General features: G+C 38.7%; 1 protein-coding gene across 3 annotated transcripts in view; it reads left to right on the plus strand.

Moving 5' to 3' along the window:
• Positions 1-15,775, plus strand: part of PRORP (protein only RNase P catalytic subunit) — a 39,904-nt gene that overhangs the window by 274 nt on the left and 23,855 nt on the right. For all 3 annotated transcript variants that reach the window (XM_063398904.1, XM_063398905.1, XM_063398902.1), the window contains exons 2-5: positions 316-1,721; positions 2,798-2,845; positions 4,179-4,311; positions 14,339-14,446. In XM_063398904.1, coding sequence (XP_063254974.1) covers positions 724-1,721; positions 2,798-2,845; positions 4,179-4,311; positions 14,339-14,446 — 1,287 coding nt within the window. In that variant the 5' untranslated portion in view covers positions 316-723. The remainder of the gene's footprint in view (positions 1-315; positions 1,722-2,797; positions 2,846-4,178; positions 4,312-14,338; positions 14,447-15,775) is intronic.

Genomic DNA, 15,775 nt, shown 5'->3' on the forward strand with positions numbered 1-15,775 from the left:
GCTGTATAATCTAACACGTACCTGGGGTTTCAGTGTAATTACCGCCCGCAGTGTTGCTCTGCCTCTTTGGCAGCGGCGTTACCAAGGATTTGGGATTGGGAAAACAAGTTAAACGGAAGATTTTTCACCAGGTGAAAAATGTCAGGGAAGCAGTGTAGGAACCCCGTCCTGGGACTGCCTGAAGGATCGGGATTGGGATTTCTCACCTGAAATCGTCGAGCTACCTTGAGTTTCGTGTTTGCTAGCATGCAGATGTAAATATCGCAGGAAACCACGGAGCAGGTCATGATGTCGTGGTATTGTTTTTATTTTTAGGACATCTCCTGACTTAACTTGGACGAAGGCAGGAAGAAAAATCCTGTGCTTTTTGTGTAGCTGCGTCAGCGTTCCCTTTCTGCATACAACATAGACAGTACCCATCATTACTGTAACCAACAAACAGGAATTGTAATATGCAAAACATCTTCTGTAGAAAGAAAGATATCCTCATTTTGGATGATTGTCCTTACAGTCTAAGAGACTGATTTTTGTGAAAGAAGATTTTACTATTTTTGGTGTCCCGAAGAGACAAAAACAACTCACAGAACAAGCATTTGGAAACAGAAGCTTATACAGCTTGACGGCCCTTGGGCTTTTATTAATGAACATCCCCGTGCAAACTATTTTTCATTTTATAACTTCATCAGATACACTGAGCTAATAGTGAGATAATTTTGTCTTGTGATGGCACTCTTTTCTCAAACTACTCAGGGTTTTCAGGCTTTGCTATGGAAATGTCACATGTTCTGGCCTCTTTCAAGATGCCAACAATTGTTTGCTGCTTCTTTCACCATCCCTAATAGGGAAAAAACTAACTATTTCAGTTTCATGACATCTTCCAGCACTGCACTACCAGTGGACCCCAAAGAAACTGATGTCTTACCTACCAAGAAAAAGTCTGAAACTGATTGCAAAGAAGGAAAAGGATGGGACGAGGAGGCTAAAGAAACACCTGGAGAGAAAGTCCACATTTCTTCCTCTGTTGGAGCTACAAAGAAATGGTCAACGAGTAACATTCTGTCAAGGCATAGGTTTAGCAATGTACAACCTCCAGAAAAACCTTTGCAGGCTGAGGAATGGAGCAAACTAAGGGACGATTTCCAATTACCCGAAGTATTTGAAGAGGTGATGCTGAACAGTATGATCAGGTGCAGCAGCCCCATCGATGTGGCCAAGTCCCTGCTGACGCACCTGGCAAAGCGTGATGGTGACATTGCGTACAGTGTGTTGATCAAATACCTGACACTGTGTGTCCATCAGGGACAGGTGTCAGAAATCCGTGATGTGTATGACATAATGAAAGTCAGGTTTAAGACTTTAGAAAGTGGGGCTTACAACCTTGTAATCAAGGGGTTGAGTAATTCAGATCAATGGAGAATGGCCTTGACTATTTTGGAAGAAGTAAAAAAGATTATGGTTCCCTCACGGACGTGCTACGAATCTTGTATCAAAGCAGCCAGCCGTCACCAAGAAATGAAACTTGCCTTTGAACTGTACAATGAAATGTTGGCTAAAGATGTGGTCCCAACCTTGGATGTCCTGCAGTCGTTTTTTAACTTCAGCAGGGGTATGAAAGGTGCTGAGTTACAAAAAGAGCTCTTTGGTATCCTCTTGTATTTGAGAGAGAACCAAATATACCCTCACAAAACATTTATGCGGAGTATAAAGCTATGGTTTGAAAGGTAAATAAAGTTTCAATAGCAAGACGCAGTTCATGAGCAGGAGGGATTCAAATTATCTCACGATCAACTCCGAGTCCCCTCATTATCTCCTTTGGATTTTTGCTTCTCCACAAGAGACATGTTGTCATGAAAACATGCTTCTTTCTTTTTTTTTTCGTCACAAATTACTGTGAAAGTTTAAAATTTTTACTGATTTCCCCTTTTCTTTTACCTGTTAAATATTACTCCTTGATACACAAAATAGGAAATGGTGCTGGGTCATGGCAATTCAAAATAGCTGACTTTATCTCTACCTGGGGTGCTAGATAAGGAGTATTGACAGGTGTATGAGGGCTTTTCCTGTAATTTATTGGAGTGTAGAAGTGGTAAGCTGGTTGAAAGTTAGATTGTTTCTTTCATTACAGGAAAGAGGCAGCAAATCCCACTAGGTAAAGGGAAGATTAAATATATTGACTTTGTTCATCTCCTGGTATTCTATACAATCTTTATAGGAGGCTTTGTGTTATAGCACAGTATTCAGCTGGTCACACGGTTTGTTGTGATGAGTAGTGATTGCCAGACTGCAGATTACAACTAGTTACAGGGCACATACACAGTGGGCTTCACCTGAGCCCATTCCATATTTGTCATGAGGTTGGATGTGAGCCCATCTGTGATTTTTTAGCTGTTGGCTTTGATTTATGTGAGCTACAGAGCCATTTTACATGTTAGTCTTCCTGGATGGAAGACGTGGCAGTGGGAATGCACTACCATTATTGGAATGGCTTATGAATATGTAGGGCAGTAACTTAAATGTTGTCAGTGCACACTGATTGTTTGTGTGATTCTTAAAATTTGGGGACAGCATAAACTGCTGAGGTTGATGATGTTAGTTCTTTGCATGTTGTTAAATGCTGGTTCTTTATATAATATTTCCAGGTGTTACCAAATTAATGCGGATTTTTACATAATTCCTTTTCAGGGTAGGTGATTGTTCTTTTATTTCTAGATGTTGACCAAAATATAATTATTCTGACATATAATTCAGATATTTTTAAATAAGAACCTAATATTTTTATTTATCTTTCCCATATTAGTATACCAGGAGAGAATTGGAGAGGACACCTGACCAACATTAAAGACAGGTAAATGCAACGTTTTATTTATAAGTGAGGTGTTGTCTTGATTAGTCTATACTGAACTCTTCCTTTAAAAATATAAAAAAATTACTTTCCTTGTATACAAAAGTGTTTCAGTCCTTGAGAATATGAACCTTTGTCGTGACATGATTTCACAGACTCCAGTTTCCAACTCATTCTTGTACATTAAACAAGGCCCAACATGCATATTTGGAAAAGACTTAGACTTAGCAGAGCCAAGACAAAAAAACACTGTATAAAAATAAAAGGTACCATTTTCCTGTGTGGCTTATTTGTCTCCTGTTTAATATTTACAGACTTTTTTTTTTTATTGGCTTTATAATACTGTTTTTAACACAATCTATAGCAGAGCAGCTTTGGTGTGTAAAGCGTTATCTTCTTGAAAACTGAAACTAATTGCATACGGCAGTTAATTTGTACAGATGAAAGGTTTCTCCCTTCCTATCTCATTTTCAGTAAAAACAAAATGGTTTTTAAGTTTTCAGGTATATTTGGATGTGTTCGTATTACAGTGCACTGTTCTTAACATCTGTAAACTGCTATTTTAAATGTTATTCTATTTGAAACCTCATTTTATGCTTTTGTAGCAATTTGGCGTTATAAATGTGTTAATGATGAGAATGTCTCCAATGGATATGGGGGTTTTAGGTGGTTTATAAAAACACTGTATGTTGCATATTGTGAAGTAAAAGCACATGTAGAGCCCACAGTTTTTGAAGTCCCTGAAAGAGCAGCATAGCTCATAACTCTTTTAAGAGTTGTTTGCTATAAAATAAATTATTGTTATGTAAGAATGTGTGTGGTACTGTATTCTGTTATAATAATTCATCATATTCTAGACAACCTTTTCCATTAAGAGTTTTAAAATTCTAAAGGCAATTGTCTTGACTGAGAGCTAAGTCTGTTTTCTGCCTTGCTGTCTGTAAAGTTAAAGACTTTGAGAGCTAAACGAACTTGGATCACCTCACATGTTATCATGGGTTAAGAATCTGTGAACAAATTGGTGACAAGTGGTTCCATAGTAGTTACCTTGTTTGAACTGTAAGAACACTTTATTTTGAGGTAGCCTGCTTGGATAAATATTTGAATAAAATTAAAATGTCTTCAAGAAAATTGAAAGAATATAAGAGCTAATGACTTGAATAGGTTTTGGATGCATCGCAGAAAGAGTACCACTGATTTTCTGATGATTGTACTGTTTGGGGTTCTTCTAAAGAATTGTGCCCATATGCAGACCCTTGATAAATTGGTAATGTTTAAAGAATTTCATATTTAAAAACCTTTTTCCTTTTATTTTCTTGTTTCACTATTATTGCAGTGGACAATGCCCAGTGTGCAAGCATCAGCTGGAGGACAGTAACCTCACCGAGGAGGAGTACAGTAATCTCAGCGAGAGAATAATAAGGGACGTGATACATGGAACTGACACTTTCAGAAAGACAAGTCCAAAGGTAGGTCTCATACACTGTCAGGCTCATTGGCCAGAAGGGTAATATACAAGTAATCTTCAGGCACTTTGGGAACACCGGAATTTTTTTTCTTTGCTTTAAATATTGGTAGGTCATTAGATAGGACATGAAGTATCATGTGTGTCTTTTCCACTTGTGTTTGTAATTTGCATCTAAATCTCAACATCTTTCATATTTTATTTGTTCTTATATTTTCAGCCAGGTGTTAACGGATACTGAAATAATTAAAATCTCTTAATCCTCCAAAAGCTAATTTTTAAATATGGAATAAAACCTAGTGAATAGAACAAAATAAAACATCTTGAGTTCACAAAAAAGTAAAAGAACTGGTTATAGTTTTATTCTGTCACTTTTTACAACCCACCAACCTTTGAACTAATCCTGCATCCAGTTCTGGGTCCCTCACCATGAGAAGGACGTTGAGGTGCTGGAGCATGTCCAGAGAAGGACAATGGGGTCTGGAAAGTTAAGTCATAGGAGGAGCAACTGAGGGAGCTGGGGTTGTTCAGCCTGGAGAAAAGGAGACTCAGGGGAGGCCTTACTGGTCTCTACAAGTACCTGAAAGGAGGCTGCAATAGGGCAAGAGGACATAACATCAAGCTGTGCCAGCAGACGTTGAAGTTGGACATGAGGAAGAATTTCTTAACTGAGGGGTGGTAAAACATGTAATGGGTTGCCCAGGGAGGTGGTAGAGTCACTGTCCCTGGAGGTGTTCAAGAAATGACTGGATGGGGCACTCAGTGCTATGGCCTAGTTGACAAGGTGGTGATCAGTCACAGGTTGAACTCAATGAGTTTGGAGGTTTTTTCCAACCTTAATGATTTTCTGATTCTATTTCTGACACATTTTGTGTGGAGATAACAGATTTGGTGGTAGTGGATACAGAACACAGCTGAGGCCCACTAGATGGAGCCCACACCACGTCTCGGGGCAGGTTTGCTTTATCTTTGAATATTGATTGGGGGTTTGCTGCAGCTGGCACCTCAGTTCTTCGCCAGCTTTGAAAATATGGAAGAAGACACCAGGTTTACTCTTCAGGCTTTCTGCAGGCACAGACATTAAACATGTTTATCAGTTAGAGAAACTTCAAACCGTCTTGGGGTGTTTATAATACATGCAGCCTATTGTGCAGACATCTAATTTCCACACAGATTTTATTTTCAGTTCAGGACTTTTGATCTGATCTAGAATCTGTTCTGATCTTGGATCTCCTGTGAATTATAGAGGAGAATAAAATTCTCCTTAAAAGGTAGCAGTAATTTTAAGTATTTAATAGGTACTGTTGTTCTGTAATATCATAAATAAAAGGCTGTGTTTTATGGAACACTGTATGGCTTGAAAATTTCAAATGTGTCAGGCAGACAGGGCTAGATTGGCAGTACCAGTTGAAGGTGGAGAGATTTAGGAAGGAAATTCTGGGTAACAGGACCTTCATACACAATCTGAAGAACAGTAGAAATTATATTCCCCCTGTGTGAGTGCCTGATTGATTGAATGAATACAATCTAATAAAACAAAGACTCAATACACTATATTAAATTCTGCTGTTGGTGGATTCTGTTAATCTGTGTGATAGCTGAAATTCTGTCATTTGTCACTCTGGGGGCACCTACTCGTTAGTTTCAAGTTGATCTCATTCCACTTCTGTATCAGCTGGTAGTCCCTGAAAGGAGATGAACTTGGTGTGTTTACTGTTGCTTGTACAGCCTAAAGTCTGCTTCCTCAGTGAATTTTGAGCATGGATGTGGGGGTAGTGGCAAAACAGTGTCATGATGCATCAGATGTTTCCAGAAATAAATTTGGGACTTTTTAGTTGCCTTTGTGCTGTGAAAGCAGACGTGTGGTGATGAAAATATGCTGCCCATTTTAGGTATGTCAGACTGTGTGACTTCTTCTGCAGCCAGGGGCTTCCAGAGGGGAACTAGGTGACCAGGCTGAAATAAGGATGTAAGCAAATACATCTGAGAAGGTGGGGGGGATTTCATTTTCCAGTCAGTCACTTTTTTTGTAGTGGCTCCAATTCAAACAGGAAACTTTAGCTTTGTATTCCTTCTTTTCTCCTAACTATTTTTTTTTTACAGTGCATCTGTATTTCCTGCAATGAAATGATTAATCAGGGAAACAGTCTGAGTTGTTCCGAGATCTAAATATTTTTTCCAACAATGCTTCAAATTGAATATCTAAATGCATTTGCAATCTCTTTTTTTCTCCACTGAGGAATAGTCTTTTATCTTACTTTTGCAACAGCATCATTGCTTTATTTTATTTCCATCACTTAAGAATAAATGTGAGCAGAGTAGAAAATGAGGAGCAAAGACTTGGTTTGTTGAGGATCCCCCAAAAGTAGTTTGTTGTGCAGTGATTAAAAAAAAATCTTTTTCGTAATCAGTTTTAGGAAGGAAAATCAAACAACATAGGTTTGTACATCAGAATGGTAGTGAACACTATTTACAAGTATGTTGAAAAGATGGCTTGCATGAACTATAAAACTGATTAGCTGTGCTAAGGAAATGTTACACATTGAAAATAGGCATCAGTTCAGATCCTTATGCATAGCTTCTGGAAGGTCTATTGGGATGTCATATGATGATCTAACACAGCGAGCTGTAACCTTGCAGGCAACCATAGAAAGGAAACAGTTACAATAAACCTGTCACCTTTCGTACCAAATTTCTACGTGATATTTTCTGTCAGATGCTTGTTTACTCTGGCTGCATTTAATTGGGAGCTATGACATTGAGCCCGAGAGGATATAATTGGTATGCTGAGAGGCAGAATCAACTTTTGCTGTGATGACTTTCATGTCGCAGCTGCTCCTGGGTGTTTACGCAAATGCTGTAATTTCATTCCCTTTGTGGCTCCTACATACTTCTAATAAGCCTGAAAGGGCTGTTGTGCAGTGGGAAGGAAGCTCATGGGAGAAGTGTATGTGCTGTCAAGAAGGCAGGAAGAGATGGGTTTGTGGTCATGTGAATTCCCACACTAGAGCTGGGCTAACCAGGGATTTTACATATTCTTCTAGAACATAAGGGGACGACAAAAAGGAAGAAGCCCATTCATCTCACTGTTGTTTTGCAAGAGAATGAGGTGGTGCTATTCCCAAGAAACCTTGAACATAAAGTTCTAACTCTTACCTTTTAGATTAATACTTTTTTTTTTTTTCTGTAAACTTTGGTTCTCCTTCCAACTTTATAATTTGCCTCACAGGCCTGAGTGACCCAAAGGGGGCTTTGGGTATATGTCAGTCCTGGTCTGAAAGTGGCACAGTGTGTGCCGCAGCCCGGGATGTGTGAGCCCTTTACCTCCTCTCTATTCCCCTGGATGCTGGCTGAGTCTGTGCCGGCAGTGCCCGCTGTGGGCAGAGCTGAACGGGCAGCACCGCCCCCGTGCACATGCAGTGAGTGCCTGCAGGCGCGCTCCTGTTCCTGACGGTGCCTCTGACTACAGCCACAGGGATTCCTGACTCGGGGATTGTAAACTCAGAGGCCGTGTAACAGAGCCAAACAAATTGTGTGCAGTCCAGAGTACATGGAGGTACCATACACAATACTGAGAAAAGCCAGCCTGTTTGAAGGGGCTTTCCAGACTGTGAAACTGTAGGGAAAATATTCAAACCCCTCGAGCACAGCAACAAATAGATTTAAGAGTGCTCCACTAAGATGCCTTAATAAAAAGAACTGGCTGAATTTCAGTTGGACAGCTGAATTTTATTTCTCACTCTTAGTGTTCATTCTTGTGTTTTTCTTCTGATACCAGGAAAGAGTGCTGAAAAGAAAGCAACCCCCATAATATTGTATTTTATGAAATGGTTGAAAATGGAATGTTTTCACTTCTCTAAAATATACCCTGTTTGATAATAGGGATAGTTACATTATAATTAAATGCATTATAATATTCTGTTAATCAGAATTTGCTCTTTCCTTGCACTTGAGGATATTGTCATTTAACAAGAGACGAAGCACTGCTTTTTCTGCTGTGCAAAGCTTAAAGTATTGCAACTTCTTATGGAAAAAATATATGTTGAATATTGTAGTTTTGCATTTTTTAATTTATCTAAATTAAATTTTAAATTATCTAATTTATCTACATTTCTGAAGTGAGCAAAAACTTTATTGTTTACAGGAAGTGACAAACAGCCTTTTCTGCAGTGATTTGATTTCTGCAGTTTTAGTGGGGTTTTTTTAATTCTTATTTTTGAACTGTGCACTGGCAGGAACATAATAGCCTTTCTTGTATTTATAAGTACTCTGTGAATTTGCTCATCTATCTCCTTTGTACATTAGATTACTTTGGGTTTTGGCATTTAGATAGTAGACATTTTGGATGGTTCAAGAATTTGACCAATGCTATGATTTTTATTTCTAGTTGCCAACATATTTCTTATTTAGACTTGAGAAGAAAACTGTTCAAGAGATTTAATTTTTCTGTGATCTTAAACTTGTCATACACTTAGAACTGTTACAGACATTAAAATTATCTCAAAATACTTGAATGGATTACTCTTATTGCTCTTACCAATGGACATTCTTGTTTAGCTATATTTTCTTTGGTTTGAAATGTTTATTTCTGTTATCATGTTTAACATAGTATCTGTAAATACTAATAATAAATTCTTTCCCTCATTTCTGTTGTGGTTTTGAAGCATGCAATCTGTATGTACACTGGTATGGGAAGAAAAATGTGTATTTCTGTTCTATAAATCTATAAATGTACAAAAAGTACTATTTTTGTCTTTATTACTGCTGCTTTTTCAAATACTTCTCGCTGTGTAAACCAGACTTTTGAAGTCTGAAGGCACACTAAAAGAAGTAAAATAATTTAAAAACTTAAAATAAATTATTTAAGGTAGCAAAACTACTATTTTTTTGCTTGCTTGCTTGCGTTTTCAAACAGCAATTCCTGTAGTTCTGGTTTTTTACAACCAGCCTCTCTTGCTTTGCTGTAATGTTCCAGGCTGAGAGTTACATTTCCTAAAATGTTGTTTCATAATTTAGTCAGCATAGTCAGGGCTCCCTATGGGAAAAGGTGATCCCAGCAGTCTCACCTGATACCAGTCTCATCCATTCCCTGGCTGCATTTTCATGCCGGGACAGTCCTCTGTGTTGTAACCTCAGCAGGGGGACTGGTGCAGACTAGAACTGCTGTATGGGCTGAGTTCATCCACTTGAGTCTTTCTCCATGTGCTAACAATATGTGTGCATGGGTAGGTGAGGGAACAAAGCCAGGAATGAGTGGGTGAGGAAAGGGAGAAGGTGGAAACGCCCCTTTCTGGGGCAGCACCGGGTACATAGCTGTGTAAGATGGTGGTGAAATAGTGCATGAGCCATCCAGATGGTGTGGAATGCAAAAGAATGCAACTCTTTGTGCTTTTGCCAAGATATGAATGGACTTGAGCCACCCACACTCTAGTGATTAAACAATAAATTATTTTAAAACTCTTAAATTCTTTACATCAATATAAATTCCATCATGGGTTTAGTTATAGCTGGCTTTTTCTTTCAATTGATTTAGTCAGTGTGTATCCATTTGAGAACAAAAGATCTTTTAATAGAAGGTGCAGTGAATCACTTTTAAAGGTTGCATAGTTGGCATTCCCCTGTTTTCCCAGTAAGGCAATGAATGAAATCAGGTGGGTTTTTTAAAATTCCCTTTTCTTTTGTTTGTGATGTGAAACAGGATATAACTGGAGCCACTGTGAGCGCTGTGCTGTGCTGTGTCTGGGGGGATGTCCTGCAGTGAGGTACCAGCCCTGCTGTATTGCAGTACTTCTCTGCAGAACCTGAGCCTTAAGGAAGGTCATGTCAATAAGCAATACAAAATGTGGGTTTTAGTTTAGTTTAGTTCCTTCAGTTTGAGTCATGTTTTTGAGTCCATAAGGAAAATGGACTTTTCCATAAAAACTTTGTGAGATGAAACCCAGTCAGAACAAGTTAGAAATCAGTGTAAGGTTTGCTGTATTTGTTTTGGTGCTCTTACATGGAGCAGGGGGAGTGGTAGTTGGAGAGAGAGACATGTGTTTTGTTACTTGTTGGCTAATTGAAGGAGTTCATCAGAAGTGCCCCTTGTCTTGTTGAGCAGGATGTTTCCATGTAGATGCACCTGTGGCATGTGCCCCCTGTGGGGTGTGTGTAGATCATGTTGCAGTCTCCATTTGGAAGGGCAAGCCTGTGTGAATAGTTTGCTTTTTTTTGCCTAAACCAACTTGACTCTTGGAGATGGTCCTGTGCAGGGCTAACAGTCGGACTCGATGATCCATGTGGGTCCCTTCCAACTTAGCATATCCTATGATTCTGTAACCTTCATGTCATCCTTGTACTGCACTGCTGGCCATCATGTCTGGGTTCTCTTGATGAGTTGTACCCTAACTGCAGCTGTGCTCTACTTCATTTACTGCTTAAAAAGAAAGCCTTTAATTTCTTCTAGCAGTTAGCTAATGGGGGAGATATCTTTAGGGAGCTGTGGATGAATCATCTGTTTACTACTGTGGCTGAAGTAAGTCTGCATAAAATCCAGACAAATCCCAGTCCTTAAAAGATCGGCATTCTTTGAATTGTTTACTTTCTCTCTTTGTAGTGAGTTGGCCTTGGTTGGACACCAGATGCCCACCAAGCTCTTCTATCACTCCTCTCAACAGGACAAGGCCAGTAGGGGTATAAAATGAGATGGAAAAACACTTGTGAATCAGGATTTATTAAAGCAAAAGCACAGGCTGCATGCAGAAGCAAAGAAAAATAAAATATTCTCTACTTCCCGTTGACAAGTGATGTCCAGCCACTCCCTGAAGAGTATCAGTATGCATAGCAGTTGCTCCAGAAAACAAATGTCATAATAATAAATACCCTCCCCTCACCCTCTTCTTTCTCTTGGACGCTGTTCTGAGGAGGTGTCGTATGGATCCCTTTGGTCACATTGAGTCAGCTGTCTTGGTTATGTCTCCTCACAGGGTTTTGCCCACCACCAGCCTACTGATGAGGGGGAGTGTTGGAGACACAGCCTTAGTGTTGTGGGAGCACTGCTCAGCACTAGCCAGAGCACCGGTGTGTTATCGACACCCTTCTAGCTCCCAGTGCTTCACACAGCACTGGGAGGGCTGCTGTGGGGAACATTAACTCCAGCTCAGCCAGACCCAGAACACTCCTACAGTGAAAGTCTTTGGGCATTTGTATTTTGTCTGGATGAGGCAGCCTGCTGCTTATTTCCAGGCTTTGCCCTTTTCCTTCCCTGTGTCCAGAGAGGATGAAAAATATGGCAGCTCAAAAACTGTGTCTCAAGGGAGGAGACCTTCTCTGTCATTCTTAGTGTATTTTTTTTTTCTGGAAAAGGAAAGAACACTCTCATTTGTTGCTGGGGAAATATGGGTGGTGAGGAGAAAATGAACCGACTCTTGGGATTTTTAGTCTGTCTGAGGCTTTTTGTTGGAGTCTTCTGTATTTGGTGACATGAATTAAAGTTGGCCATTTGTCTTCTGCACTTTGCTATTAACTCCTCGTTTCCCTGCCTGAATAAGTCTCCTTGCCTCCAGCAAACTTTCTCCCCCTATTTTGCACAGTTTACTCATAAAGTAAAACAATTGAGCTTGTCTGGGAGGCGAGCAGGGCATGCTGTCTGTCAGGCTTCTGTTGAGCATGCTAGGAGACATGGACAGGAGGAGATGGTGCGGAAATGTGCAGTGGCCAAAGGAATGACGCTGAAAAAGCTGCAGCATCTCCCCAGCTCCAGGAGTAAGTCCCAGAGATTTACTTTCCCAGAAGGTTTCTGAGGAGTCCTGAGCCTATCCTGGTGCCTCTCAGCAGGACCCTTCTGACAGCCCTGTACCATCTGCCCTTCTGGGAGAGGAGAGGGATCCAAGCAAAGAGTGGGGCAGAGGAGAATGCAGACCTACTAAACCCCTCTGCTGCTTCCCCAACTCATGCTGTAGTATTCTCTGAACAAAAGTCTACTCTACCCATCAGGGAAAACCACCTTTTCAGGAGCTGCTCTATAACCATTGTCACTTGAAATAAAATACCACTTGAAAAATTCTCTGCAAAGTGCTTGTTTCATATTGAACTGAGCCCATAAAGACAAGATTACTTGTACAGTTTGCTTCTTAAAAATGTCTTGACTGTAAATATGTTCCTTCAAATAATATTGCCATTTGTTAGCATAGAGAAAATAATGCTGTATTGTTTACCACGTTTCACCTGCTTCCACTTTTTGTCTTTTCTATTTTCACTCATCTTTGTCTCGGAGCTTTTCTATCTTACCTTTATTTGGGCTGCATGTGTTTTGCTTCTTTTTGTCTCCCCCACATTTCAGACAGTGATGACTTGCCAGATTTTGAACCATGGGGAGAGGTCCATGGATGGTGTAAGCCCAGGAGTCAGGAATCCATGTTGTTTTGTTTTGCACTTGTTTCTACTTGCTATCCCTGCTGCTGCCTTTCCTAGTGACTTCCTTCTGTGTCTCGGTGTCCCTGTCAGATGGCAAAGAGAATTTTTATTCATCTATGGAAAACAGATTGAGATTAGGGCAGGGGGCTGGGGAAAATACTTCACAGGTACCAACAATTTATTTTTGTTTTAGATGATAATTTCCTTGTCCAGCTTTTTATACTTTCTGAATAGGAACATTTATTTGAGCCATGGAGAAAGGAAAGGTCACATAAAAGATGATTGAGTTCTAGGGTGCTAGGCTGAGCCCTGTGTTGTCTGTATTCTTATCACTGTGCATTTGACTGGTACAGCTCTGTTCACCTGGAAATTATTCCTGAAATTTTAACAGCTGAGTGAGCCATCTTATCTTGCTTTGTTTGCACTCTTAGTACAAATAACCCTTTTCCTAGTGTAATTTGTCATAAGCATTCTGACTAAATTTGAAGTGATCATTTGTTATTTCCTGACAGCGTTGTATTTCTGGAAAAATGAATTCTTTCTTTCAGTTCTTTCTCCAAGGAAGGACTGTATATGCTATATACGTTTTTGGGTGCTGAGGCAGTGATTTTTATTTAGACATATATTGCCATATTGCTACATGGAAGAAGGCAAGATTAGAAGTGTACTTCTTGAATACTTTGCAAAAGGCATGAAATATTAATTGTTTTAAGTTCCTGTGAAAGTTGATTTATAGCCTGGACTGTGAAAGCTCTGTCAGTGATAAATAAATCTTACTTGTTACTAGAAAGGTAATTTATGCAGCTAGGTCACTGCCCATCAGAATAATGCAGAGTTCTTTTTCTTATTAAAAAACAGTCAGAAGCAAAAAGTAGAAATCTTACGCAAGTGTCTGCAAAAAAACCTACTAAATCTTTCCTCAAAAATCAAGGTAGAAATTCCTGAAGATGTAATTATAGCCTTGTAGTCTGTTCTTCTGTTGTGGACTCTCAAACCTAAACCTCGTAGGTTTTCTTATGAGGGAGAAACTGGATGTTTTGCTCAATCAGTGCATTACATTTCTGACCTAGTAAGAAAGTTCATGGTTTTGGCCATAAAGCCATGTGTTTCTCACAAATGGAGTACTATCTTTCCAAATGGATGTTTATGTAAATATTGACTGGCATTCAAAGATTTCATAATTCTTCCAGAGAACCTAAGTATGGTCATTATTTTACGTGTGGATATGTTAAGAGCTAGTAGTAGTGAAACTGTCTACTGGATTGTTAACTTGCTTTGTTCAGCAGCTGTTGTGTGACCAATGACTATAGCATGTATCTTTATAGAAGTGTACAGTTCAGATTGTAATTTTGAAAATCGGGATAACTGTAAAGTTTTGATTTTCAGTTGTAATGTAATTTTTGGTTGTTATGGTTTTATTGGAAGTATCAAATATAAGACTTATGGCTTAAAAGATGGGGTGGGTTTTTTTGGTGTGGTGTTTTAGGAAATAAGCAAGTAATGATGTGAAGTGTAGCCAGCAAAGGAAAAGTGTGACATTTGGACTTTGTTTCCTTTTTTAATAAAAATGGAATGGAATTTCTTTCTATTAAACTCAACATATTATTCCCCTGTGTTTATTTATTTATTTATTTCAGGAATTTGAGGCCTTTCAAACATTTGTGGAAAGTCGACTTCCATTTGATATTGTTATTGATGGACTCAATGTTTCCCACATAAAATCCAGAAAGATGCAGTGTGAAAATGTAAGTGCTGGTTAAATATTCATTAAGTGTTTTGTGTATACTGATTGTAAAACAGTGAGTGCCTCATTATTAGTTATCCTCTAGAGAAAATGAGCAAATACTTTGTAGCACATTACAGTGAAGTTGAAAGTTATCTAGGTTTCACAAATTAAAAATTATTAGTGGGAAGATGGTTGTTATACATTTGACTGTATTAGCTGTAAGATGTCATACATTTCCTCATGTATTGAATGTTTATAGTTAAAGCTAAGGTATGAATAATAACATTATTACACAAACACAGTGTGATTTCATAAGTTTTCACAGTTTTAATAGGGATTTGGGGGAACAGGATAAATCTGCTGTGTAGAAAATTTAGTCTAATATAGTTATGCTGGTAAAAATTGTCATTAAAATAATCCCTTACTTAGTTCAAAGCACATCCTGTACACATTTAAACATGATTTCCCTTCCTATTGCTTTGAGACTCGAGTCCTGTTTGACAAGGACAGCTCAAACTGGCTTCAGTTCTTTCCACTTCATTTGTAGAAGAAAAATCCTTCTCCTTTGTCAATACCTGTGTCTGAGAATTCTTGATACTCCCTTGCAACGTTTCACTAAGAATTGGCTTAAGGTTATTTGGGTATTTTTGTCAATCAAATTTACTTTAAATTAAGAGTAGCAAAGTAGCTGCTTACACATATTCCAAAGCCAGAATTTAAATTTTCACACTCTCAAAATTAAAATGAATTTATACATGAGCTTGATAATAAAAGAAGAAAATCACTTTTAGTAATTAAAAGAAATACATTTTTGTTCTAAGAATTACTTTAAAGCTATTGTTAGGAGGTAGTCTATACTCTCATACATAGATAAAAGTGATCTAGGGAGATTAGATAAACTTGCTGAAAGATGTTTCAGAGTGGCAATGTAGTTACATGAGATACTGTCTCACAAAGAGGGTACTTTACTTATTACAAAAATAGGAAAAAAAAGTTCACAAGTTGTTTGGATGGGATCAGGGAGGATAGTTTTGATTATCTGAGAAGAATTCCAGGCAGAACATACTGGCGCAATGTTTTATCATCTAGAAAGACAGATCTATGCTGCCAAATATGAGGAAGAGAAATAAGTGTCCTTCCTCAGTGCATGCCTTTCCCACTGTGGGAATGTGTTGGTTTGGAAAGACAGGTATCTGTCAGGAAAAACTGGAGTTTCCCTTGGAATGGAGAATGTAAAACCCTCTCCCTCCAAATTATTACAATTTTGCAATTAGGAGCTTTCAGGCAAAAATATGGGAAAAGGAATAACAGTTTTTTACTAGGAATATTAAAAAATAATACAAATGCA

This window comes from Prinia subflava, chromosome 5, assembly GCF_021018805.1.
Source record: "Prinia subflava isolate CZ2003 ecotype Zambia chromosome 5, Cam_Psub_1.2, whole genome shotgun sequence".
Classification (NCBI taxonomy): domain Eukaryota; kingdom Metazoa; phylum Chordata; class Aves; order Passeriformes; family Cisticolidae; genus Prinia; species Prinia subflava.